The sequence below is a fragment of the Geotrypetes seraphini genome, chromosome 14 (assembly GCF_902459505.1).
Source record: "Geotrypetes seraphini chromosome 14, aGeoSer1.1, whole genome shotgun sequence".
NCBI lineage: Eukaryota > Metazoa > Chordata > Amphibia > Gymnophiona > Dermophiidae > Geotrypetes > Geotrypetes seraphini.
The window spans coordinates 30,890,509-30,915,593 of record NC_047097.1 but is presented as its reverse complement, the minus strand read 5'-3'; the positions used below and the strand labels follow the sequence as shown (position 1 = coordinate 30,915,593).

The window sequence follows — 25,085 nt, the reverse complement described above, 5'->3', positions numbered from 1 at the left end:
TCAGAAATGGACAGGGAGCCAATGAAGTGACTAGAGGAGAGGGGTAATGTGAACATAAGAATTGCCACTGCTGAGTCAGACCAGTGGTCCATCATGCCCAGCAGTCCGCTCAAGCGGCGGCCCTCTGGTCTAAGACCTGCACCCTAACTGTGACTAGCCCTACCAGCGCACGTTCTTGTTCAGAAGACTCTTGTCTAACTTTGTCTTGAATCCTTGGAGGGTGTTTTCCCCTATAACATCCTATGGAAGAGCGTTCCAGCTTTCTACCACTCTGGGTGAAGAAGAACTTCATTACGTTTGTACGAAATCTATCCCCTTTCAACTTTAGAGAGTGCCCTCTTGTTCTCCCTACCTTGGAGAGGGTGAACAACCTGTCCTTATCTACTAAGTCTATCCCCTTCAGTACCTTGAATGTTTTGATCATGTCTCCTCTCAATCTCCTCTGTTCGAGGGAGAAGAGGCCCAGTTTCCCTAATCTTTCGCTGTACAGCAACTCCTCCAGCCTTTAACCATCTTAGTCGCTCTTCTCTGGACCCTTTCGAGTAGTACCGTGTCCGCTGCTGGATCAGACCAGTGGTCCATTGTGCTCAGCAGTCCACTCCCGCGGTGGCTCCTAGGTCAAAGACCAGTACCCTAACTGAGACTAGCCCTACCTGCGTATGTTCCGGTTCAGCAAGAACTTGTCTAACTTTGTCTTGAATCACTGGAGGGTGTTCTCCCCTATGACAGACTCCGGAAGAGCGTTCCAGTTTTCTACCACTCTCTGGGTGAAGAAAAACTTCCTTATGTTCGTACGGAATCTATCCCCTTTCAATTTTAGAGAGTGCCCTCTCATTCTTCCTACCTTGGAGAGGGTGAACAACCTGTCCTTATCTACTAAGTCTATTCCCTTCAGTACTTTAAATGTTTCGATCGTGTCCCCTCTCAATCTCCTCTGTTCGAGGGAGAAGAGGCCTAGTTTCTCTAATCTTTTACTGTACGGCAACTCCTCCAGCCTTTAACCATCTTAGTCGCTCTTCTCTGGACCCTTTTGAGTAGTACCGTGTCCTTCGTGTACGGTGACCAGTGCTGGACGCAGTACTCCAGGTGGGGGTGTATCTTGGCCAGGTAAAGCGGCATGATAACCTTCTCCAATCTATTTGTGATCCCCTTCTTTATCATTCCTAGCATTCTGTTCACCCTTTTTGCTGCCGCCACACATTGCTCTCACAGAATATGAGTTGTCCAGCAGAATTCTGAACGGACTGAAGAGGTGAGAGACGGGTGTGCGGGAGGCCCAAGATAAGTACATTGCAGTGTGAGGTGATGAGAGCATGGAGAAGGGTTTTGGTCATGTGTTCAGAGAGAAGAGGATGGATTTTGGTAATATTATAGAGCAGTGTTTTTCAACCTTTTTTGGGCAAAGGCACACTTGTTTCATGAAAAAAATCACGAGGCACACCACCATTAGAAAATGTTAAAAAATTTAACTCTGTGCCTATATTGACTATATATAAAGTAATTCACTTGAGTGCCACCGCCGCCATCGGGAACAGGCCGGCGCCAAGTTCTCCCTGCTTCTCTTCCCCGCGGGGCCGACCAACTCTCGCCACCCGTCGTCAATTCTAACGTCGGAGAGGACGTTCTAGGCCAGCCAGGCAGCGATTGGCTGGCCCAGAACGTCCTCTCCGACGTCAGAATTGACGCGAGTGGCGAGAGTTGGCCGGCCCCACAGGGAAAAGCAGGGAGAACTTGGCGCCGGCCTGTTCCCAATGGCGGCGGTGGCACTCAAGTGGCTAAAGAGCCGCAGTTTGCCGGCCTAGGGACAACACTGGAGGGTGGCCAGCTGTGCACCCCCTTGGGACGTAAACCCGGGGTGGGGCAGACCGCCCCCCCCCCACCCTGGTATGCCACTATCTGTACCTCACTCCCTCCCTATGACCAAAAATTCTCCTTTCTTCTATTCCCCATGTACACAACCATCTCTTTCCCTCCCTTCCTCTCTCCAAAGTCCATGCCTTCTGTGTCCAAACACTCATTCCCTCCCCCACCTCAGCATCTCTTTCCCTCCCTTCCTCTCTCCCAAGTCCATTTCTTCTGTGTCCAAAAACGCATTCCCTCCCACACCCCAGCATCTCTTTCCCTCCCTTCCTCTCTCCCAAGTCCATTTCTTCTGTGTCCAAAAACGCATTCCCTCCCCCACCTCAGCATCTCTTTCCCTCCCTTCCTCTCTCCCAAGTCCATGCCTTCTGTGTCCAAAAACCCATTCCCTTCCCCACCTCAGCATCTCTTTCCCTCCCTTCCTCTCTCCCAAGTTCATGCCTTGTGTCCAAAACGCACTCCCTCCCCCCTTTTGTGTTCCGTGTTTGCCTCCCAGCCCATCTTTGCAACTTTCTCAGCAAAACGAAGCTCAAGCCGCGAGGCTTGTCTTCTGCTTCCTGCCTGCCCTGCCGCGCACAAATAGCCGAACGGAAGTATTCTCCGACGTCAGCGTTGACGTCGGAGGGCAGGCTTTGCTTAAGCCCTCCCTCCGACATCAGCGCTGACATCGGGGAACGCTTGCGATCGGCTATATGTTAGCTGCAGGGCAGGCAGGAACAGAAGACGAGCCTCGCGGCTCGAGATGTATTGAACTCCGCGGGTCCCCCGTCCAGCTCTCTCCTGTCCACGTGGGGCGGACCGCCTCTCTCCCTAGACTGTGGCCTAGGACCCTGGGGGAGCCCGGGCCCCCTGTCAGCTCCGGGCCCCTGAATGCAGAACTGGTGGTACTGCCCTGATGGCGGCCCTGACCGCACGGCACACCAGGCAACATCTCGCGGCACACTAGTATGCCGCGGAACAGCGGTTGAAAAACACTGTTATAGAGGAGGAAGCGACAGGCTTTGGTAGTTTGTCGGATCTGAGCAGAGAAGCAGAGGGAGGAGTCAAAGATCACCCCTAGGTTGCGAGCTGATGAGACAGGGAGGAACATAGTGTTATTCACAGAAATAGAGAAAGGCAAGGGGGGGAGGTGAGTTTAGGTGGAACGATAAGGAGTTCAGTTTTAGCCATATTCAGTTTGAGATGGCGGTGAGACATCCAAGTGGCAATGTCAGATAGGCAGGCTGAAATTTGGGCCTGAACTCCTGTAGAGATATCTGGCATGGAGAGGTAGATCTGGGAGTCGTCAGCATAGAGGAACTGAAGAACTGATCCCTGAGATAGCTCTGGATGTACTGGCAACTTAAGACTCTTGTCTCTCTGGTGATGGACTAAATCTGTGTACCGAGGATGACGCGGCCAATCTGGGGTTACTAAAATTATGCTCCCTGGATGGTCTGCTATCCTGCAGATCACTTGACCTAACATGGACCATGGAGGTAGTGCGTTTTAACAGTTCCCTTTCCATCCACAGCTGAACTAAGGCATCCAAACCTGCACTTCTGGGCTCGTATCTTCGGCTGAAGAAGTGTGCCCCTTTCCTGTTGGTTGCCATGGCCATTAAGTCAAATGTCAGCTGACCCCAGCATCATACAATGCTTTGGAAAGCTCTTTGAGACAACGACCACTCTCCCGGATCTAGAGTTTGTCTGCTGAGATAATCGGCTTGTGCGTTGTCTACTTCCACTACATGTGCCACAAATAGTGCTTGTAGATGACTACCCAATGGAACAACAATTAGGCTTCTATTCACAGCGGAGCACTCTTGGTGCCAATTGACATAATCCATCGCTGTAGCATTGTCTGAGAAAACTAATTGCCTGGCCATGCAGGGAACTCTCCAATGTCTGTAAAATAGGTATATTGCTCATAGTTCCAACCTGTTGATGAAACACTTCCTCTGAGACAGAGTCCATCATCCCTGAATCAAGTACCTGTTGCAATGACCTCCCCAGCCATATAGACTTACATCTGCCGTTAGAATCTCCCACAAGTCCAAATGGAGAAGCATGCCCCTCTATAGCAACTGCAGCCAGAGCCACCAACTCATGCTGCTCTGCACCTGTGGTGTCCAAGGTTGCGACTTCTGGAGAGCATCTGTCTAAGACCAGCGGGACAACAGGGGACGAATATGTGCTTTTGCCCAAGGGACCATTTCTATGGTCACAGCCAAGGACCCGAGCACTTGAAAGTAGTGCCAGGCTATGGGGCTATCTAAGATACCGAAAAAATCACTCTTGATAGTATTTGTAAGTATACTGTGTCAGTGATACATAGACTATTAGTAAACTTTGTGCTCAGAATCATGGAGGCAATAACTAGGGAAAACCCCGACACTACTGCCTCACCGCCCAATCATCGCATATTCAAAAAAGAGTTGAAAAGAATTTCAAGTATATATACTTAATGTCATGTGCCACTAAAGTTAAACTTGTTTACTTGTGTACGTCTATTATTTGTAAAAGAATACATCTATCATTTGTAAAAGAACAGCAAACTATAAGATAAGTTATAGATACAGCTATAAGATAAGTTTGCTGTTCTTTTACAAATGATAGACGTGCACAAGTAAACAAGTTTAGCCCTAGCGGCACATGACTTTATAAGTTTATATATTTGAAATTATTTTCAATTCTTTTTTGAATATGCGATGATTGGGCGGTGAGGCAGTAGTGTCGGGGTTTTCCCCAGTTATTGCCTCCATGATTCTGAAAAATTTACTATTAGTCTATGTATCACTGACACAGTATACTTACAAATACTATCAGGAGTGATTTTTTTCTGTATCTTAGATATTCCCTTTTATCACTCGATTTTTGAATGATTTAAGCTCATTGCCCCTATTTGTGTGTAGGCTATGGGGGCTGGCATGGTCATCTGTGTTCGCAAAGATTCTGAACATAGGATCAGGTGGCAGATTTGCAGATATCAATTATAGAAGAGTGAAAATTGTGTATTGACATGAAATTTACCCCAATTAATGCTTTTCCATGGTAAAGTCATGGGTGAAGGAGCATCTCTCTGTGGTGAGATAAATCAGCTCCTCCAGTGTCACATATTTCAGAGTCTAGAAGCATATTAGTTGAAATCAGAAAGATGAAGACTCATAATGGTTTATAAACAAATGGAGGTAAGCAAAGGGTGGGGGAAGAATCATTTTAGCAGTGACTTAATGAGTTGCTTCTATGCAAATGATACCAAAATCTGCAATAGACACCCTGGATGGTGTGAATAACATGAACAAAAGACCTAGCAAAGCTTGAAAAATGGTCTGAAATTTGGCAGCTAAAATTTAATGCTAAGAAATACAAGGTCATGCATTTGGGCTACAAAAACCCGAAGGAATGGTAGTTTAGGGGGAGAAGAATTTATTGTGCATGACAGAAGAGTGGGACTTAGGTGTGATTGTATGTGATGATCTTAAGGTGGCCAAACAGGTTGAAAAGGTGACAATGTAAGCTAGAAGGATGCTAGGGTGTATAGGAAGAGGTATGGCTAGTAGAAAACAGGAGGTATTGATGCCCTTGTTTAAGACTGGTGAGACCTCATTTAGAATACAGTAAAACCTTGTATTGCAAGTAACTTGGTTTGCAAGTGTTTTGCAAGACAAACAAAACATTTTATTAAACTTTAACTTGATATACAAGCAATGTCTTGCAATACAAGTACATACAGTATGCACACATCACGACTGAGCCGATGATGGTTCTTCTCTCAGACACTGCAATAGTGTAGTGACTGTTCTAAACAAGCAAAGTCTTGCAATACGAGTACATACAGTATACATGCGTCACATCATCACAACTGACCCGATGGTCCTTCTCTCTCTGATGCTGCAGGAGTGTAGTGACTGTTCTAAATGAGTGAGGTCTTGCAATATGAGTACGTATAGTATTTTGTATTAAAGTTTTTTGGGTTTTGGAATGAATCATCTGAGTTTCCATTATTTCCTATGGGGAAATTCACTTTGATATACAAGTGCTTTGGAACGAATTATGCTCACATGCTTCTGGAACGAATTATGCTCACAAACTCAGGTTTTACTGTAATAGTGTACAATTCTGGAGCCCACACCTTCAAAAAGATATAAAAAGGATGGAATCGGTCCAGAGGAAGGTAACTAAAATGGTGCATGGTCTTCATCATAAGGTGTATGGGGACAGACTTAAAGATTTCAACATGTATACTTTAGAGGAAAGGCGGGAGAGGGGAGATATGATAGAGACGTTTAAATACCTACATGACATAAATGCACGAGTCAAGTCTCTTTCATTTGAAAGGAAGATCTGGAATGAGGGCATAGGATGAAATTAAGAGGTGATACCATCAGGAGTAATCTAAGGAAATACTTTTGTTACAGAAAGGGTGGTAGATGCGTGGAACAGTCTACCAGAAGTGGTGGAGACAGAGACTGTCTGAATTCAAGAAGGCTAGGCTCATGGGATCTCTTAGAGAGAGGAAGAGAGAATGGTTACTGCGGATGGGCCATTTGGCCTTTATCTGCTATCATGTTTCTATAAATAAAACAACAGCTACCCTGAGAATGAACAAATCTTACACATTCACGATGCACTACGGAGGTACTAGTTTTACTTAGCTTTGTTTAGTTGTAGACAATGACACGGTGACAACATTCATCATGGTAGGAAACCATCTCCATGACATTCTTTAAGGAGAGTAGAAAGAATCAGAGTATGAATGGGAACAACCACTGATTCTCAAGCATTGCATTGAAGAATGCTGGTGTAGAAGGATTGAGGTTGAGATAAGACACTAAAGAATGACACAGGATTGTTTCCCACACGAACAGGAACAGTGATGAATTTTGTCACCATGTCATTCTCTATTTAGTTGCACAAAAGTGAATGTCTTCTCTCATGTACATTATCAATCATTGGGGGACTGCATGACACCGAGCACATCCCCTAGTGTCCCACAACTATGATCACTTTGATCTTGGCACTCCTTAGAGCTAGAGGTGAAGATCAGAACTTCTGGATGGGGGTCTGATTTACTGCATATATTGGGTTTAAGCAAGACGTTTTCAGTCTCATATTGGTTGTGAAAGGTGTTAATCAAAAGCAAGCCCCAAGTCCTGTCTGCTATCTACAATAGATTAAGACAATGTTAAGAGAAGAATCCCAATTAGAGCGCTTGAAATCAAAGTTAAAAACTTTCTTATTCAGAGATGCTTTCGACATACGAACATCATTTTGAAAGCTTCTTCACAGACAGGACTGCCTTGCCTTTTGTAGTAGCCTTAAATGTTTTACTTTTCTGTATACTAAATAGAGTTCTCTCCCCCCCCCCCCCCCACCTCATGTTTCATGTCAGTCAAAGTCTACAAGTATGTATAACCGAAATGCTAGATTGAATTAATGCTCACTCAAGACAGAGACAACTAAAACCACGTCGGCTCTCCTGCACCTATGCCACACTGCTGCCCTGCAGGGATTGTGGGGCTGCGAACTCGAGGTTGAGCCAATCACTCGATTCTCCGGAAGTTCCTGCTGCTGTTCCCGCACGGTCCTCTCCAACTGTTACACCGATCGCTTGTGCTTTGCAGCTGAAACCGGAACTGTTGTGTTCTTGACAGTTTCGTGTGTGTTCAGCCAGGGAAGATGATTAAAGCCATCCTGGTATTTAATAACCATGGCAAACCACGGCTTATGCGCTTCTATCAGCATTTCGTAAGTGTGGGGAAGGCTCGAGCGAGGGACGGAGATTGCAGATGTTTTATACAGCACTTTCTGCTGATAGGATTTAGATAGCAGTTTTCACATATGTTGACAACATAAAATTATTAAAAATAAAATGGGCAAATGATGATAGAGTTCTTGTTGAAATTTTATATTTGCACATCGCCTTGATTTGCTTCGTAAAAAAAAGACGATTTTTAGCAAATTCAAATAAATGATAAACGATAGAGATATCAGTAACAGAAGCACAATAATGCTGGTATTGGTCTGTACTTGTATCTGACTAGAAGAGGTTTCTGATAGCAAGATTGATGCCTATAGGACAAACTGTATAATTGGGTTTGTTTGTTGTTTTTTTTTTGCTGCATGCTTTCATGGGAAATTTTTTATTTTCTCTTTCAGCTTTGGGAAATGCAAATCCAATACAATTGTGTAGGATTGGAGGAGAAACATTTCTGGTCCTTATTTTTTAAGAGGCTGGTTGTTGTTGTTGTTTCCAGTTCTATTTTCTGTTTTATTTGTATGGTCAAGATGAGGTATTCCGGTAGTGTGTAATTTTTATGGAGGGATCTATACTGTGTTCTGTTTTACAACCTGCACTTGCCAATAGAAGGTGCATTTCATAAGAATATAAGAATAGCCTTACTGGGTCAGATCAATTTGGGTCCATCTAGCCCAGTCTCCTATTCCCAACAGTGGCCAACCCAGGTCCCAAAGTACCTGGTAGAAACCCAGAGCAGCAACATTCCTGAGCTGAGATTGTGATGTCATAAAGCCTCATTCCACCAGTGCCTAAGAGCCAGCCTCATCACTGATATCACAATTATCGGCACAAGAAGAAATGATATATTTTCCGTTATGGCCCCTACACTATGGAACTCCATACCAAACTATATCAGAATTGAAAAAGACCTATCTTTTAAGAAAATTTTAAAAACCTTTTTGTTTCAAGACGCGTTTGATACATAGCACATCTCATATCAATCCCTTTACATTTAGTAAAGACTATCACATTTTCCAATCCCCTTCATTCCCTATTGTGTTTTTCCTTTTATGTTAATTTCAACAGACAAAGAGATTGTAACTTTTCCCTCCTTTCCTACGTATTCATATTTGTCTCTATCCCTACTGTTTAAATGTCAATTGTTTGTTTTATGATTAATTTGTATAATATATATGTGAGACCACCACCTGGCGGTTTTTAACTTGTACATCGCTTAGAAATATTGTATAAGCGATTCATCAAATGCTAATAAACTTGAAACTCCTTTCCTGGGAAGTCTCTCCAAGTACCGTCCCGGGCATCCTGTATTTGTGCATGAGATTTTTGTTACCGACATGCATCACTTTACTCTTGTTCACATTGAGCCTCATCTGCCATGTCGATGCCCATTCCTCGAGCCTGATTATGTCACGTTGCAGATTTTTGCAATTCCTCTGTGTCTGTACTCTGAATAACTTGTATCGTCTGCAAATTTAATCACCTCACTCGTCGTACCAATGTCCAGATCGTTTATAAAGTTGTTGAAGAGCATGGGTCCAAGCACCGAGCCCTGCGGCATCCCACTGGTGACGCTATTATTCCAGTTCGAGTATTGTCCATTTACCCCACTCTCTGTTTCCTATGCTCCAGCCAGTTTTTAATCCACGTGAGTATTTCACCCTCGATTCTATGGTTCGCAATTTTCCAAAGTAGTCGTTCATGTGAATCTTGTCGAACGCCTTCTGAAAATCCAGATATACAATGTCGACCGGGTCGCCCTTGTCTATCTGCCTGTTCACTCACTCCCTTGAAGAAGTGCAGCAAGTTCGTCAAACAAGACCTGCCTTTGCTGAAATCGTGCTGGCTGGTCCTCATCAGACCGTGTCTGTTAAGGTGATCAATGATGCGGTCCTTTATCAGCGCCTCTACCATCTTTCCCGGTACCAAGGTCAGACTCACCGGTCTGTAGTTTCCCGGGTCTCCTCTCGAACCTTTTTTGAAGATCGGCGTAACATTCGCCACTTTCCAGTCCTCCAGAATCTTTCCCGTTTTTGTCGACAGATTGGCTATTAGTTGAAGCAGTTCAGCTGTAGTCCCTTTCAGTTCCTTGATGACCCTCGGATGGATGCCATCCGGTCCCGGGGATTAATCGCTCTTGAGCCTATCAATCTGCCTGCATACCTCTTCTAGACTGACCGTCAACAAAGTCAGTTTCCCGGCGATGGCTTTTCCTCTTGCCTCCCGACTTCTCCTGGCTGCCCTGCTCTCTGGGCTGCTGTGGTGTTCTCACCATTGGCTCCTCCCCTTTCAAGGAGGAGCTCAGGATTTGAGGCTTGCTGATGTCAGAGGGGTGGGCGGAATTACCTCACCGCTGCTCCTCTCGCCTGCCTTCTCCTGCCCTTCCCCTTCTTACTCTGTTCTTCCTTCTCAGCTGTTTTTCCTCCTTTTCCTCTTGCCTCTTGACTTCTCCTGGCTGCCCTGCTGTCTGGGAGGGAGGTTGTTGGTTTACTGAGAGGCCTGGACAAGGATTTGCTGGGACCATCAGGTGTTGGACACTATTCAAGGAGAGGGCTACAAGCTTGAATTCCTTTATCCTCTACTGGACTTACTTTGTGGACTCTCCAGCTGGGCAGCCAGAAAAGGAGACAAGGTCCAAGCAATGGACGGCAACGGCTCATGGATCTTCAAATCGTACACTCGTAAGGAATGAGGAATCGGACTTGGGCTGATACTCTATATACTTTAATGTGCCCAAGAAAGTCTCGTATGACTGGAAGCCATTCAAGGCTGTTAAGTTGGTCAATGCAGCACTGAAAGGACCCCAATTTTGGATGGAGACTGTGCATTCAGTCATAGCTTTGGTAGTGCCAGGGGAATTTTATAGCCTCCCTGGATTTACCAGAGGCTTCCTTGCATATTCCCATATTTTGGTACACAGGAAGTTCCTGAAATTCCATAGGTTGGAAAGACATTCCCAATTTTCCGCACTTCCATTTGGTCTGGCAGCTGCACTTCACACCTTTTACCAAGGTGAGGATAGTAGTAGCAGTGCTTCTGCACAAGGCAAGGATCCATGTACATTCATACTTGGATGGTTAGCATATCAGATCTTAGTCCAAGATTGACAGCGAGTCAGCAGGGATGCAAGTTGGCCAACTGCTACAAGACCTAGGTTTGCTCATCAATTTTCAGAAGAACCACTTGGAGCTGACACAATCCCTAGAGTACTAAGGAACCTGCTTGAAAATAGTAGAAGGTGTGTTTTTCTTCCTGAGTCACCCAAACTGAAGTTAAGACGTCAGATTTTGGAGATCCTGGCAATGCCACCTCCTACGGCTTGGCACTATCTAGAGGTGCTGAGGTTGATGGTAGTGACCATAGATCCCTTGTGCAAAAACTCTTCTATGCCCTCTCCAGGATGTGCTATTGTCCCACTGGTTTCCACAGTCAGATTCTTTCCAGATGCGGTGGACCTGGATGGCTGAGGCACATCAGTTTGCATTGGTGGCTCCAGCCAGAGACTGTTCTCCAAGGGCTTTCCACTCTGCATATCATTTTGGGTGATTCTGATGACTGATGCCAGTTTTTATGGCTGGGGCGGTCTTTGCAAGGCTCATCAAGTTCATGACTGATAGTTGCCCTCTCAAAGGAAATGTAATATCAACAGATTGGAGCTGTGAGCCATTCATCAAGCACCACAGTCATTGGACAACACCCTAGAAGCAAATTGGTCAGGGTTTTCTTGGACAAGGCCACAGCTGTGGCATATGTCAACAGGCAGGCAGGGAGTATCCATTAAGACTGGAAGCCCAGTTTTTGTTTTGCTGGGCAGAAGTCCGCCTACAGGCTCTATCAGCAGCACATGTAGTGGGAGTGGACAATTTGCAGGCCAACTATCTCATTCAGCAGACCTGGGGAAATAGTCTTTGTTCCAGAAGGCCTTCCATTGCATTGGGCATCCAATGTTTGATCTGAGGGCATTGGAGCCTTCAACAAAAACTAAAGTCTCTCTGTTCTTCAGTAGAAGATTTGAGCCCGGAAGCACTGGCATGGAAGCTCTTTTACAACCTTGGCCAGAGAAAGGGCTGTTGTACAGGTCTCTCCATGGCCCATAATAGGCCGGGTCATTTGAAGAATAGCGGCGCACCCATAATCCTGGTTGCCCCAGATTGGCCGCATTGACTGTGATACGCAGATCTGGTTTAATACAGAGGGCAAATGTCTCGGACTGCCACTTCATCTAACTCTTCTCTCACAGAGTCCACTTGTTGTGGGGAACTTGGATCTCTGGGCTTATGGCATGGCTCTTTAGTACAGAAGGTGCTAAGGCTTGGAAAATGTTTCAGCACTGAGGTGCTGAGTAGAATGTGCAGCCTTTTAAGGCTCCAAGGTCCTTGGTCCTAGCGTTTCTTGAGGATGGGCTTGAGAAGAGCTTGGTAGTTGTTTCCCTCATAAAGCAGATTGTAGGCCTCTCATGCTTTCAGGTTTGAGTGGAGAAAGTTCCTTTGGCTTCCCATCCTGAGATCCCCAGATTTTTTAAAGGAGTGTTGTGGCTACATCCTCCTGTGCGACAGCTATTCTTGATGTGCAATCTTAATATTATTTTTCAGGCCCTTAGCAAGGCTCTGTACGAGCCCTTACAAGAGGCATCACTGATTGATCTTACCATTAAAACATTTGGTTTTGTGGTATCTTATTGCCTCTGCAAGTAGAGTCTCTGAGCTCCGGGCTGTGTCATGCAGAGAGCGTTTCCTCAGATTTACAGAGCCTGGCATCTCACTCCACACAGTACCTTCTTTTCTGCCAAAGAAGTCTTGGCCTTAGATCTGTAAAACAAGGACAAAGTTTTGGCATTCCTGGTTGCTAGGAGAGTTTTCTCCGGTTCCTTGAGGTGATGAATGATTTTCAATTCTCGAATCATCTTTTTGTACTTATGAATCCTAGCTGTATGGGGAAGCCGGCTCCTAAGGTTTTCGTTTCAAGATGGATTTGCAAAGCTACTCCTTCAGAGTACATCGGGTGTGGTAAGTAACTACTGATTTCTTTGAGAGCACACTGTATGAGGAGTGTGGCTTCTTCATGGGTGAAGTCTTGGGCATTTACACCTGAGGAGATTTGTAGGGCAACTACATGGTTCATGCTCCATACTTTTATGAGATTTTATTGGGGGGATGTGGCAGCATGGCTTGGTGCTGCTTTTAGGTCCTTAGTGCTACCAGCTTGCTCAACTGTCTTGCCCTAGACTTGGGACTGCTGTGGTACATCCCACTGGTTCAAGACTCATATGCCTTTTGCACTAGAAGTGAATATTAGGTTCTTAATAATCTTTCTAGTAGAAAGGCATAAGAGTCTTGAAGGCCTGCCATATCAGATTTAATTTAGCCAGCTTACTGTCTCAGACATGTATGTATTACTAGATGTTTGTTTTCTCCTGTCTGACTGGTCCGGAGAGAAATTACTTAATTCTTTCTTGCAAAGAAGAGACTATGAGAACTGCACAAGTGACAGTGGTTGCAATAACATAAAAACCACTTGTATACTGCATACAATAAGTGGATGCATCAGTTACCCAAAAAATCTAGAGAACAAATATGTTTTAAAAAGTCATCTAAATTGATGATAGGTCCTTGCTCCAAGATGCCACCTGATAGGAGAAAAGGCGTTGATGATACCTTTTAAATTTACAGCTTTGACCGATGAAAAAGAAAATAAAACATGAAAATGTCTATGATGCTTTGACCTAACAAATGTAAATGAATCAACAAGATAATTTGGTGCAAGACCTGCCAACACCTTGAAACAAAAACAACCAAATTTAAACATTACACGAGCCTCAACCGTCAACCAATGTAGTTGCCTAACATGATCAATCAGGTGGGTAGCTGGTTCGTTCCACTTTGTTTTAGGTTATGTGCCTATTAACATTGATTTTGTTTAATTGTAATCATTGCAGATCATAACAGAATTGGCTTTCTTGGGGAAGTGCCCATGCCTTTCCTTTTTATTTCTACTCTTATAGTGCTTTGGTACAGACTGAGGAGCTGCAGCACAGCCCAGAGATACAGGAGGCAGAGCCGAAAAAATTTACATGATGCCTTCTACACACCTCATGATTTGAGGGAAATAACATCACTGGTTCAAGACTCATTTGCCTTTCTACTGGAAAGAGAAAGATTATTGAAGTAAGAACCTAATTTTCCCTTCCTTTTTGTTCTCTTTTTAAGGCTGAAGACATGCAACAGCAAATAGTACGTGAGACTTTTCATCTGGTTTCAAAGCGGGATGAAAATGTTTGTAACTTCTTGGAAGGTGGAAGGTAAGTTCCTAGAGTTCGAATCTTGGCTTCATGTTACTCAGTATTTTTCTTGCCTAGAGACTTTGCTCATTCAGTCATTAGGTTTCAGTTTTTTCATGTGTTATTTTATAAATGCAGTCGTCACAGTATATAGTTCTCGTGTATATGTAAGTATATTTTTTGAGGATGCTTACTGTACTCTTCCTTGGTGGGCTATTAATTTACTTTTATTAAATAAATATACCAGCTTTCTTTCAGATACAATTGCCCAGAAATCACTTATGGGTGGTACTGGGGAGATGGGGATATTTGTACCCTTTAAGTGTCACTGATTGAACACTGTATCAGCAGCAAGAATTTGCTTATCCCTGTGTCTTTGAACTTATATGTATTATTCTCTCTGCTTTTTGACCTTCTGTTTTCTGTCTGTTTCAATATTTAATCTAATTAAACTAAGCTAGATCTATTGCTATTGATAGGTGTTTTTTTCATTTTTTATTTTAAACTTTCATCACAAAAAAGAAACGGCAAAAGAATAACAAAATATATTCCCATTCCTCTCCCACTCTGTGTGACATGAGGTACTAATAATTCTTAAACTTTTTTTGGCATCCTTTCACTCTTTCTCAAGCTCATATTTTCTTGAACTGTACAAATACATTTAAAGGAAGACTGTCACATTGTTTAAAATTTGCTATGAAACCTAGGGCATGTTTTACTGCTGTTCAGCACTACGGTTTGGACAGCTCCGCTAACAAATAACATAGAGGATCAAAACACGTTTCATATTTTGAAATTCACTAAAATCAATTTTGTAAAAGGTGCTGTGATAGGACTGAAACATCTCTGTAGTATTGTAAACAAACTAAATATACTCCTTTTTTTCTAATTCCATTGAAGTTCTTGCTGCTCCTGGACCTGCTGTGGTGACCGAGCTGCCTTAATGGCCGATTTCAATTTACTCCCCACTTATTTTTCTTTTCTTCTTTCTTTCTTTTGGTTTTGTTATTATTTATTATATTTATATTTCATATTTACAGTTGTATTAAGGCCTGCACTAAAATGTGATTGATTTGACCGGTTAATGAGAAGACTTTATTTATATTTAATTTCTTTTTAATTTTCCTGTTTGATTCTCTTCCTGCTCTCATTTTCTTCTCTTTCTTTTAATTTGAGCTTAATATTGTCTACTTTTTTCACTTATTTGTATATAGTTTTTATAATTATTTTCCAGGCATCTTAGCATAGATTGTGATTCCTTTCTGGGACAGATAGGGAAATTCTGTGTGCCGTACTACCACATAGTTTAACCAATTTCAATGTTATAATTTCTCCTTGTTGTATTCTGTGTACATCGCCTAGAACCAAAACGCATATGTGCGGTATATAAATAAAGAATTATGTTACGTTGTTCAGTCTGAATCGGTAGAAAACTTGCAGACGAGGCGAGCATCAGTATTGGATCCTTTCATTCCATTTTGACTGAGGATTTGGACTTCAGGAGAATTTCAGCAAAGTTCATGACAAAGCTGCTAACGATCGAGCAGAAGCAACTCCGATTGGAGATCGCACAGGACATGCTGGAGACTGTGAATAGTGATCCCAATTTCCTCAGCACAGTGATCACTGGCGATGAGTCCTGGGTTTATGGGTACGACCCAGAAACCAAGTTGATGTCATCACAATGGAAGCATTCAATATCACCAAAGCAAAAAAAATGCAAGGCAGGTCCACAGCAATGTCAAAGTCATGCTGACTATCTTCTTTGACTCCAGTGGTATGATTCATCACAAGTATGCACCTCACGGCACAACCATCACCAAGGGATACCACCAAGAGATTCTGCGTCGCCTTTGTAACACTGTGAGATGCAAACGGCCAGACCTGTGGGCAGCGGGCAGTTGGTAGCTCCATCACGATAATGCACCTGCCTATTCTTCACATTTGATACGGAGTTTCCTGGCCAAACACAACACACCTGTGATTCCTCAGGCTTCCTAATTTCCCAATATGACTCTGTGTGACTTCTGGCTTTTCCCAAGCTGAAAATACCCCTGAAAGGGACCAGATTTCAGTCAAGAGAAGACATCATGCAAAATGTGACGGGCCATAATAGATGATGGCAGATAAAGACCAGAATGGTCCATCTAGTCTGCCTAACCTGATTCAATCTAAAAAATTGTTGGTTTATTTCTTCTTCTTCTTAGCTATTTCTGGGCAAGAATCCAAAGCTCTGCCCGGTACTGTTCTTAAGTTCCAAATACTGAAGTTTCCGTCAAAGCTCACTCCAGTCCATCAAACCCTCCCAGCCATTGAAGCCCTCCCCAGCCCATCCTCCCCCCAGACAGCCACATACAGACACAGACCATGCAATGTCTGCCCAGTACTGGCCTTTGTGCTTCAATATTTACTATTATTTTCTGATTCCAGATCCTCTGTGTTCATCCTACGCTTTTTTGAACTCTGTCACCATTTTCATCTCCACCACCTCTCTTGGGAGCACATTCCAGTCATCCACCACCCTCTCCGTAAAGAAGAATTTCCTTACATTGCTCTTGAGTCTACCACCCCTCAACCTCAAATTATGTCTTCTGGTTTTACCATTTTCTTTTCTCTGGAAAAGATCATGTTCTATGTTAATACCTTGTTAATGTGAACAATCTCAAAAGAGGTGTTCCAGCGCTGCTTCCGACAGTGGCAGAGCTGTTGGAAGAAGTGTGTGGCAGCCCAAGGGGAGTACTTTGAAGGAGATTAGTATAAGATTGTTGTATCTGATTCAAAGTATTTTTTAATGAATAAAGGTCTGATACTTTTTGAACAGCCCTCGTATATGTTCTGTCATTTTGTTCTTTATAATAGTCTCTACCATTTTGCCCGGCACCAATGTCAGACTCGCCGGTCTATAATTTCCTTGGTTACCTGTGGAACCTTTTTTTGAAAATCAGTGTCACGACCATTCTCCAGCCTTCAGTACTATGCTGTATTTTAAAGAAAAATTACCAATTATTAATAGTAGCTCTGTTAGTTCATTTTTCAATTCTGTCAGCACTCTGGGATGTATACCATCCAGTCCTGATGATTTGTTAATGTTCAGTTTGTCAAATTGACCTATTACATATTCCAGTGCTAAAGAGATTTATTGAGTTTCTGTGGTTCATCAGAATTGAATACTATTTTTGACATCAGTAACACCCCACATTTTCCTCTGTAAAGACCAAAGCAAATAATTCATTTAATCTCTCCGATATGACCTTATTTTCCCTGAGATCCCCTTTTACCCCTCGGTCGTCTGATAGTTCAACTGATTCTCTTCCCGGCTTCTTGCTTTTAATGTATTTAAAAAAGTTTTTGCTTTGTGTTTTTGCTTCCAGCACAATCTTCTTTTCAAGGTCTCATTTGTCTTGCCATTCCTTGTGCCGTTTACAGTTATTTTCAGTCAAATTCTTCTCCTACTTTCTGGAGGATTCTCTTTTAAGCTCTAATAGCTTCCTTCACCTCACTCGTTAACCACGCCGGCTGCCCCTTTACACATGGAGTTTCTATCCATAGGGATTCCAAGATGTGTTTCGACTCCTGTAGAATTTTCAGTCTATTCAATTCAAGGCCCTATCACTGTGATATAGTTTGTACCCCAGTATGACAGTGCTACCCATTGATTATTTTCATTCCACCAGGTCTCTATCTTTTCATTTAGTGCAATATATTCTAATTCTCCCATCTTGTTTCTTAGGCTTCTGGCATTTGCATACAGACATTTCAAGCAATGATTGTCATATCTACAATTTGCTCAGCAGTTGACATAGATAATTTGCAATCATTAAAATCAGCCTGCTTTGAATTTAAGGAAACCTTATCTTCTGTGTCCTGTACTGTATTGCAATCTTGTTAGGGGATTCTCTGCTTCCCTTTTAAGGTGATATCTTTTAAAAATACCTTGTTTGGAACCATGCTTTTTTGAGCAACTCTTGACCTTCCCCCATTTTCTAGTTTAAAAGCTGATCTATGTCCTTTTAAAATGTTGATATCAGCAGCCTGGTTCCACCCTGGTTAAAGTGGAGCAAAATAGGCTCCCCCTTCCTCAGAATGTCACCCAGTTCCTATCAAATCTAAAACACTCCTTCCTGCTTCATTGCCTCATCCATACATTGAGATTCTGGAGCTCTGCCTGTCTCTTGGGTTCTGCATGTGAAAGTGGAAGCATTTCTTAAAATGCTACCCTGGAGGATCTGAATTTTAACTTCTACCTAAGAGCCTAAATTTAGATTCCAGAACCTCCCTACCATACTTCCCTATGTCATGGGTACCTACATGTACCAAGACAGCTGACTTCTCCCCAATACTATGTAAAATCCTGTCTGATGCGTGAGGTCCGCCACCTTCGCACCAGGCAGGAAAGTAAAAGGCAATCCTCTTGCCCACCAGCCACCCAGCTATCTACATGCCTGATGATCAAATCACCAATTACAACAGCTGTCCTAACCCATGCCTCCTGAGCAGAACCCTCTGGAGACGCATTCTCATTGAGAGAGGATATTGCATCCTCTGGTGAGCAGGTCTTGGCTACAGGATTATTTCCTGCTTCACCAGGATGATGCTCTCCTATTAGGAGGCCTCCTTTCTCCAAGGCAGCACAGGTGCTGCAAAACTGGAGGTGGGACTTCTTTACAACATCCTTGTAGGTCTCCTCTATGTACTTAATACTTAATCTCCTTTACCCTCTTCTCTCTCCCTTTCCCCTTCCTCCTTTCTCCCCTTCCTACTTTTCCACCTCCACTCTCCCTCCTCTTTCTCTCTCCTCTTACCTCTCTTTACAGTCGCCTTGAGCCTGTATAGGTATGAGTGACGCACAAATAGAAGATTAGATTAGATTACTTTTCTGTCTCCCTCAGCTCCTCCAAGTCTGCTACTCTAGCCCCAAGGGAACAAACTCATTCTCTGAGAGCTAGGAGCTACTGGACTAGATGGACCATTGGTCTGACCCAGTAAGGCTATTCTTATGTGTCCTCTGAAAAATGTATTTTAAAAACTTTATCATAACATGCAAAAGGCAGAAACAAAGCCTGTCTGCATCAGGGATCCACATGCTACTCTCATTCAGCTCTGTATCTTCTTTAGGCTTTGCACACTAGACAAGACAAATAATCTGTGAATGGTGGTAAATTCTAGAAAAGTGGATAACAATTTTTGAGAAGTCTATATAGAAGGTATTTTGGGTGGTGACTGATTTGGAATTGTTTTATTGGATGAACACCAGCACTGTATTTTTGTTTGTTTGCCTTTATATACAATAAATGTAGAATAGATGCCTTATTGAACTTTTAACATAGACTCCCTTTTTATAAATTTACCCCCAAAGAGGGTGCCAATGACACATGCATATGTGAGTGGTGGCGTGTGGTTTGAAAACAGGTGTACCTATAAGCAAAATCTTGGTATGGTTTTAGCAATCTAAGCACAAGCATTTACACCAGCTCTTTGGCTGATATAAGTGGTCATGTCTAAATTATGTATGCATATTTATACTGCTATGCTAGTACAGTGGACTATCTGTTAACCGGAACTCAATTAACCAGAACTCTAAGCAACCAGCAAAAAAAAAAAAAATCTAAGAAATACTGTAATACTTTAAATAAAAATGAAAATAAAATCAATTTCTGGTGGGAATTTAAGTGTAAACTTGGCATGCCACACCTGAGTATGCTCATGCTTTGCTTACCACATGTCTTGTAGTTTGTCTGGAATTGTTTATGGTATGGCATAGTATGGGGTATAGTATTAGTTAGGCCTATTTTTAATAGTAACTCCTCAAGCAGCCAGAAACTACATTTATCTGGCATCTATCAATCCCCGTGGGTGCCGGTTAACTGAGAGTCTACTGAATTTACTAAGGGAAACTAGTAGTGGTCTGCTTTTACTTTATACACTAGGCTCTAAATAGGTTTATAAGTTTATTATTTATACCCTGCCTTTACCCAAAGTGGGTTCCAATAACAACATATATGTTACATTTTAACTTGATATACAAGCAAGGTTTTGGGTTGTGAAGTTTCCATTATTTCTTATGGGGAAATTTGCTTTGATATACCAGTGTTTTGGATTACAAGCATGTTTTCGGAACAAATTATGCTTGCAAACCAAGGTTTTACTATATAAATACAGCCAAAGACATAAGGACAGCAAAGATCAAAAAAAGCCAACTTATCCAAGGACTTTTCATATGCTTCCCTAAACAGATTACATTTTAACGCTCTTTTAAACGCTGATATGCCTCCTTGGCTACCCTTTATAAAATTGCTTTGAAAATGTATAAAATGAGATCAACCAGAAATTGAATTACATTATCCGGTCTTTTTTTTTCTCTGCAGTTTGATTGGTGGGTCTGATTACAAACTGATTTACCGCCATTATGCCACACTATACTTTGTGTTCTGCGTGGATTCCTCAGAGAGTGAGCTGGGTATTCTGGATCTAATTCAGGTGATTCTCTTTTTCTGGCTTTAAACTCATTACAAGCTATAGCTATTTATGACCATCTCTTGGAAAAGATGACTAAAGTCACCAGAATTTTTTTTTTTTTTTTTAATGAGGTTTTAATGAATTCTGTTAGAGCAAACAATTTGTACACAGAACAGTGCAAACTCCATCCTTTTTTTTGTGAAAAAATAAAAAGGTTACAGATGATCAGACATGTAATTTTTGCAGACTGCTTATTTACCTATCACTTGAAAAACTGACCATTTTCAACAGGTTGGATCTTGTACTTAATCTTCTTCTCTATTTCGTCCTTCTAGATTCCATACACTAGGGGCCAAATTCTATACATGGCGTCCCGATTGTAGGCAGTGGTAGGTGTCCAACCGCTGTCTAACCAGCAAATCGGGATGCACGTTAAAAAAAAAAAACCACCCCAAGGCAGGCCACTTATACCGTAAGCATCTGTTGCTGTTGAGGGGAGGCGTAGGGATGCTTAAGCTCAACCAAGGCTAAACATGGGCATGGTTTCGCCCAGAACTGGCCTTAAGCAAGCTTAGGCGGCCCTAGGCGTCTGAAATGTAGGTCATCAAAATACTGGTCTACATTTCAAATAGATGCAGCCACTGAGCCTATCATGGCAAGGGAATCTCCCTGCCGTGATTAGTTTAGTGGCTGCAGCAGGGAACCTGTACCACTCCCCTGCGAAGTCAGCCGGAGGAGGATGCCCACTCCCTCATGTCGGAACCCTCAAAGCCCACCCCCTCATCTGTCTGCGGCAGGAGGAGTACCCAGTTCCTCCTGCCACAACAGCAACCGTCCCAACACAGTCTCCTTCTGCTGGCTTCATCATCCCCGAACCCCCACCAAACACTACCCGACTCTACCTCTGACACCCCAACATCCTCCTAACACTCCCCAACTCTACCCCAACACCCCTAATATCTCCCTGCCACCACTTCAAAATTGTGGGCCTTTCCCTTCCTGGTGCTTTCTGGGATGCACCAGGGAGGGGCCTAAGGTCCTGATTGACTCAGATGCCTAAGGCCTCTCCCATAGGAGGAGCCTTATGCACTTGGGCCAACTGGAGTCTTAGACCTCCTTCCCAGTGCATCCTGGGATGCACTGGGAGTAGCCTAAGATTCCGATTGGTCAGATACCTAAAGCCCCTCCCAGGGAGGGGCCTTACACTCTTCCCCGGTGCAACCCAGAATGCATCAGGAAGGGGAAGGCCTGTCATTTTGCAGTGGTGGGCCTGCTGGCAGGAGGGAGTGGGCATCCTTCTTGCCAGCCATCAGATAAAAGTATGGGGGGCTTCATGGGGATTTTGGGGCTTGTCAGAGATTTTGGGGGGTATTGGGGTGGAGTCGGGGAATGTTAGGGGATGTTGGGGTGTGTCAGGGGTGGAGTCAGGGAGTGTTTGGGGTTCGGGGGATGATGGAGTCAGCTGTAGGAGGAAGTGGGCATCCCTTCTACCGGGGGATGCCTGGAGGGGGGGGGGTGGCGGTAGGAGGTAGTGGGCAACCCTCCTGCCTTGGACTATGTCGGGAGGGTTCGATGTTGTGGCAGGAGGAATTGAGCACTCCTCCCAACATGGACAGTTGTGTGTGGGAGGGCTTTGGGTTTCCGGCAGGAGGGAGTGGGCATCCCTCCTGCAGGCTGACTTCACATGAGGGACAGGTTCCCTGCTGCAGCCGCTAAACTGATTGTGTCAGGGAGATTCCATTACCACAATTAGCTCAGCGGCAATGCGATTCTCTAACCGCCTTCTGTGACATGGACACCAGTTAGAGAATTGGGGTGGTTATAAGGAGTTAGGTGTCTGTCCGTCAGGACAGACGCGATTCTATATGGGACACCCATGTGTGATTATCAAAAGCAGCTTAGGCGGCAGCTGAGGCTGGGTGTCCTATTCAGAATCAGGCTCTAGGTGTTTAATCCCAACCCGCAATCTGGGAGTTGCAGAAATCCAACACTTTTCTGAGCACATGTTGCTCCCCCTGAGACTGAGAGCTAGAAACATATCCAGTTTCAATTTCTGCAAGCAATCTGCTTCTTTTTCTTATTTTTTCGCTTAAAGTTCGTTTTTGGGGGCTTCAGTAGAGACCCCTTTCCGGTGGTGAAGCAGCCAGACTGCTGCTTCACAGATCTGTGGTGGATCTGTGGAGCCAGCCTGCTGTATGCCACCCTTCTTAGTCTCTTGGTCCATTCCTCTGGGAGTTCACTTGCCTGCTGACCTTGTCACGGGTTTTAAGCACAGGTTGTATACATCTAGAGTGAACCCACCCCGGTTTCAAAGCACAGGCTGCCTTTCCTGCCCCCAACTTTGTGGCGAGGATCCGTGGGGGTGGAGGTCATAGTGGGTGTCCGACTGATTGTCAGTCCGAAGATCTTCAAGACTTGTCTTTGAAGCAATTTCAGAGGCATTTTTCACAGTTTCTTAAGGTAGGATTCAGGTCCCCCAGACCCCAAATCGCTATTTTTTTTATTTTGGGGTTTTGCTTGTTTTCGCCATTTGTGGCGTGAAATCGCTTGTGGTGGCCATCTTGAATTTTTTATGATCTTTTTTCAGAGTTTTTATTTCTGCCTCAATACCCCTCCATTTGCTTCAGAATCATTTGGGATGGACTCCCCAGCCCCTAATCTGTTGAATGTGTGCATTGATTACACCGGATCGGCGCTGGATCAGCATCCATGTTCTGCATTTCGTAGCATGCTGGGGGAGGGTGCAAAAGCTTCGTACTTCACTTCCTCCATGTACTCTAGGGTTGGGGAGCCGGCCTAGGTCCATGACTTTGGAAAAAAATCTCGCCCACAGGCTGTTAGGGCGCAAAACGCCTGCATTCCGAGTCTGGGGACACTTGGTGCAGCACATGTTTCAAGTTTCTTAGTTATTTGATTAATCGCCTATCACAATTACTAAGCGATGTACAAATAATAACATAAATTTCTAAAATGTACAAAAAATAAGAGATAAACATTAACAACAATATAAAAATCATTAAAAACAGACAAATTAAAACAAGGTGGTTAAAACATGTGCCTTAACAGAGCCCTGCCATGGTTGTGGGATGTGACTTTTCACCAGAATTTATTCGGTTTCTCTGGAAAGCGTATTCTTCAAACCCCGCTCATTTGACACAGCTGGTGGGCGCATGGGGCTTTCTCAGCCTGTTGCGACAGTGGCGGAGCTTCCTGTTCAGGAGCCCTCTCATCCTACTGTGGCAGACCTTGATTACAGTAGTTGCCATTCAGATATTATGCTTCTTCTGTCTCTATATTAAATCCGACTTATACCCTTCCCGAGACTAGTCATCTTGGCCACCCTGAGAGTCTGGATTTGGGTGATGACCCTTCTGTCTGCAGACTTTTTAAGCATGGTTCTATCTATCTTTTTATTGTTGAGCTTCTGAAAGAGCTCAAATTGAATTCTCCGCCTTCCACTTCTCAAGCTTCGATCATGGACATCTATAATGTGCTGTCTTCCTTTTTTCCATCCCATCCACAGCTTCTTGGGCTGGTTACAGAACAGTGGTATACCGCAAAGAGCTCTTTCTGGCCTTCTAAAGCTATGTCTAAGCTTTGTTCATTGGCTCCTGATTTTCAGCAGTTTTTTGAAAAGCCTATGTAGTGCAGGTTATCAGGTGCACAGCCCTCCCTAGTGATGGGGGAGTGATGTTTATGGATTCTCAGAATTGCAGGGTGGACATTAAGTTGAAAAAGCTTTTTGAAGTGATGTCCTTGGATATCAAAGCGGCGGCGGCTGCTTCCTTTATGGCGCAAGCCTGTCCTACCAGATTGTGCAGTGCATCCTCTGCGGAAGTACATGCCTGTCCTCTGCTGGTAATAAATAGTGTGGCAGACACTCTTTATGATCTCATTTGAGTTCTTAGTAAGGTCTCTGCTTATGCAGTGTCTGCGCGCCAGACTCTTTGGATCCATCATTGGGCTGGGGACACTGCCTCGAAGGCCACCTTGAGCAGACTTCTTTTCACGAACCAGCTTCTTTTTAGTAAAGGTCTGGATGACCTCATGGCCAGCGCTGCCGAGCGCCGCCCTAAGTCTCTCTCTGTGAAGAGGTCTTGTCAGACGGTGGGAGGGGATCGTAGTAATTTTTATTCCTCCCACAGATTTTGTCAGGGCTCCGCAGAATCTTCCTTTGAGAGATATTCCCAGGGCTATCACCCTTGTTACAGTAGTTCCAATTCCAGCATCCTCAGGTTTCCAAGCAGTGACTGCGACTAAAAAGCCCCAATGACGCCAGAAGTCAGGTGGGGCTTCCTCATATCGGAAGTCGCCTTTCTCAGTTTTATCAGGAGTGGACTCTCATTTCAGTATCAATGGGTGCTAGACATCATTCAGGAGGGGCACAAGATAGACTTCTTTTGCCAGCCTCTGGATTTGTTTCTGGACTCTCCAGCAGGTTGACCGGAAAAGGAGTCCCTAGTCTGCGCTACTTTGCAATGTCTCTTAGACATCAGAGTGATAGAATCTGTTCCAGAACACAAATTGAGCTTAAATAGATACTCCTTATACTTCCATCGTGCCAAAGAAAGACTTGGAGGACTGGAGACCCATTCTGGATCAAAAGTCGATCAACCACCTCCTGTGGATTCCTCATTTCCACATGGAAACAGTGCACACAGTCATAGCTGCTGTCTCTCCAGGAGAGTTTCTATCATCCTTGGATCTCATGGAGGCTTACCTCCATGTTCCAATCTACCCGGAGCATCACGGT

At 43.9% G+C, this 25,085-nt stretch overlaps 2 protein-coding genes across 3 annotated transcripts in view; one reads left to right on the top strand and one right to left on the bottom strand.

Annotated features, from left to right (window-relative positions):
• The window catches only part of ZNF710 (zinc finger protein 710), a 613,623-nt gene that overhangs the window by 194,593 nt on the left and 393,945 nt on the right, over positions 1–25,085 (bottom strand). The window lies entirely within an intron of this gene.
• AP3S2 (adaptor related protein complex 3 subunit sigma 2) overlaps positions 7,433–25,085 on the top strand; it is a 67,044-nt gene continuing 49,391 nt past the window's right edge. For both annotated transcript variants that reach the window (XM_033919494.1, XM_033919493.1), the window contains exons 1-3: positions 7,433–7,589; positions 13,806–13,897; positions 20,242–20,353. In XM_033919494.1, the coding sequence (XP_033775385.1) occupies positions 7,521–7,589; positions 13,806–13,897; positions 20,242–20,353 (273 nt within the window). In that variant the 5' untranslated portion in view covers positions 7,433–7,520. The remainder of the gene's footprint in view (positions 7,590–13,805; positions 13,898–20,241; positions 20,354–25,085) is intronic.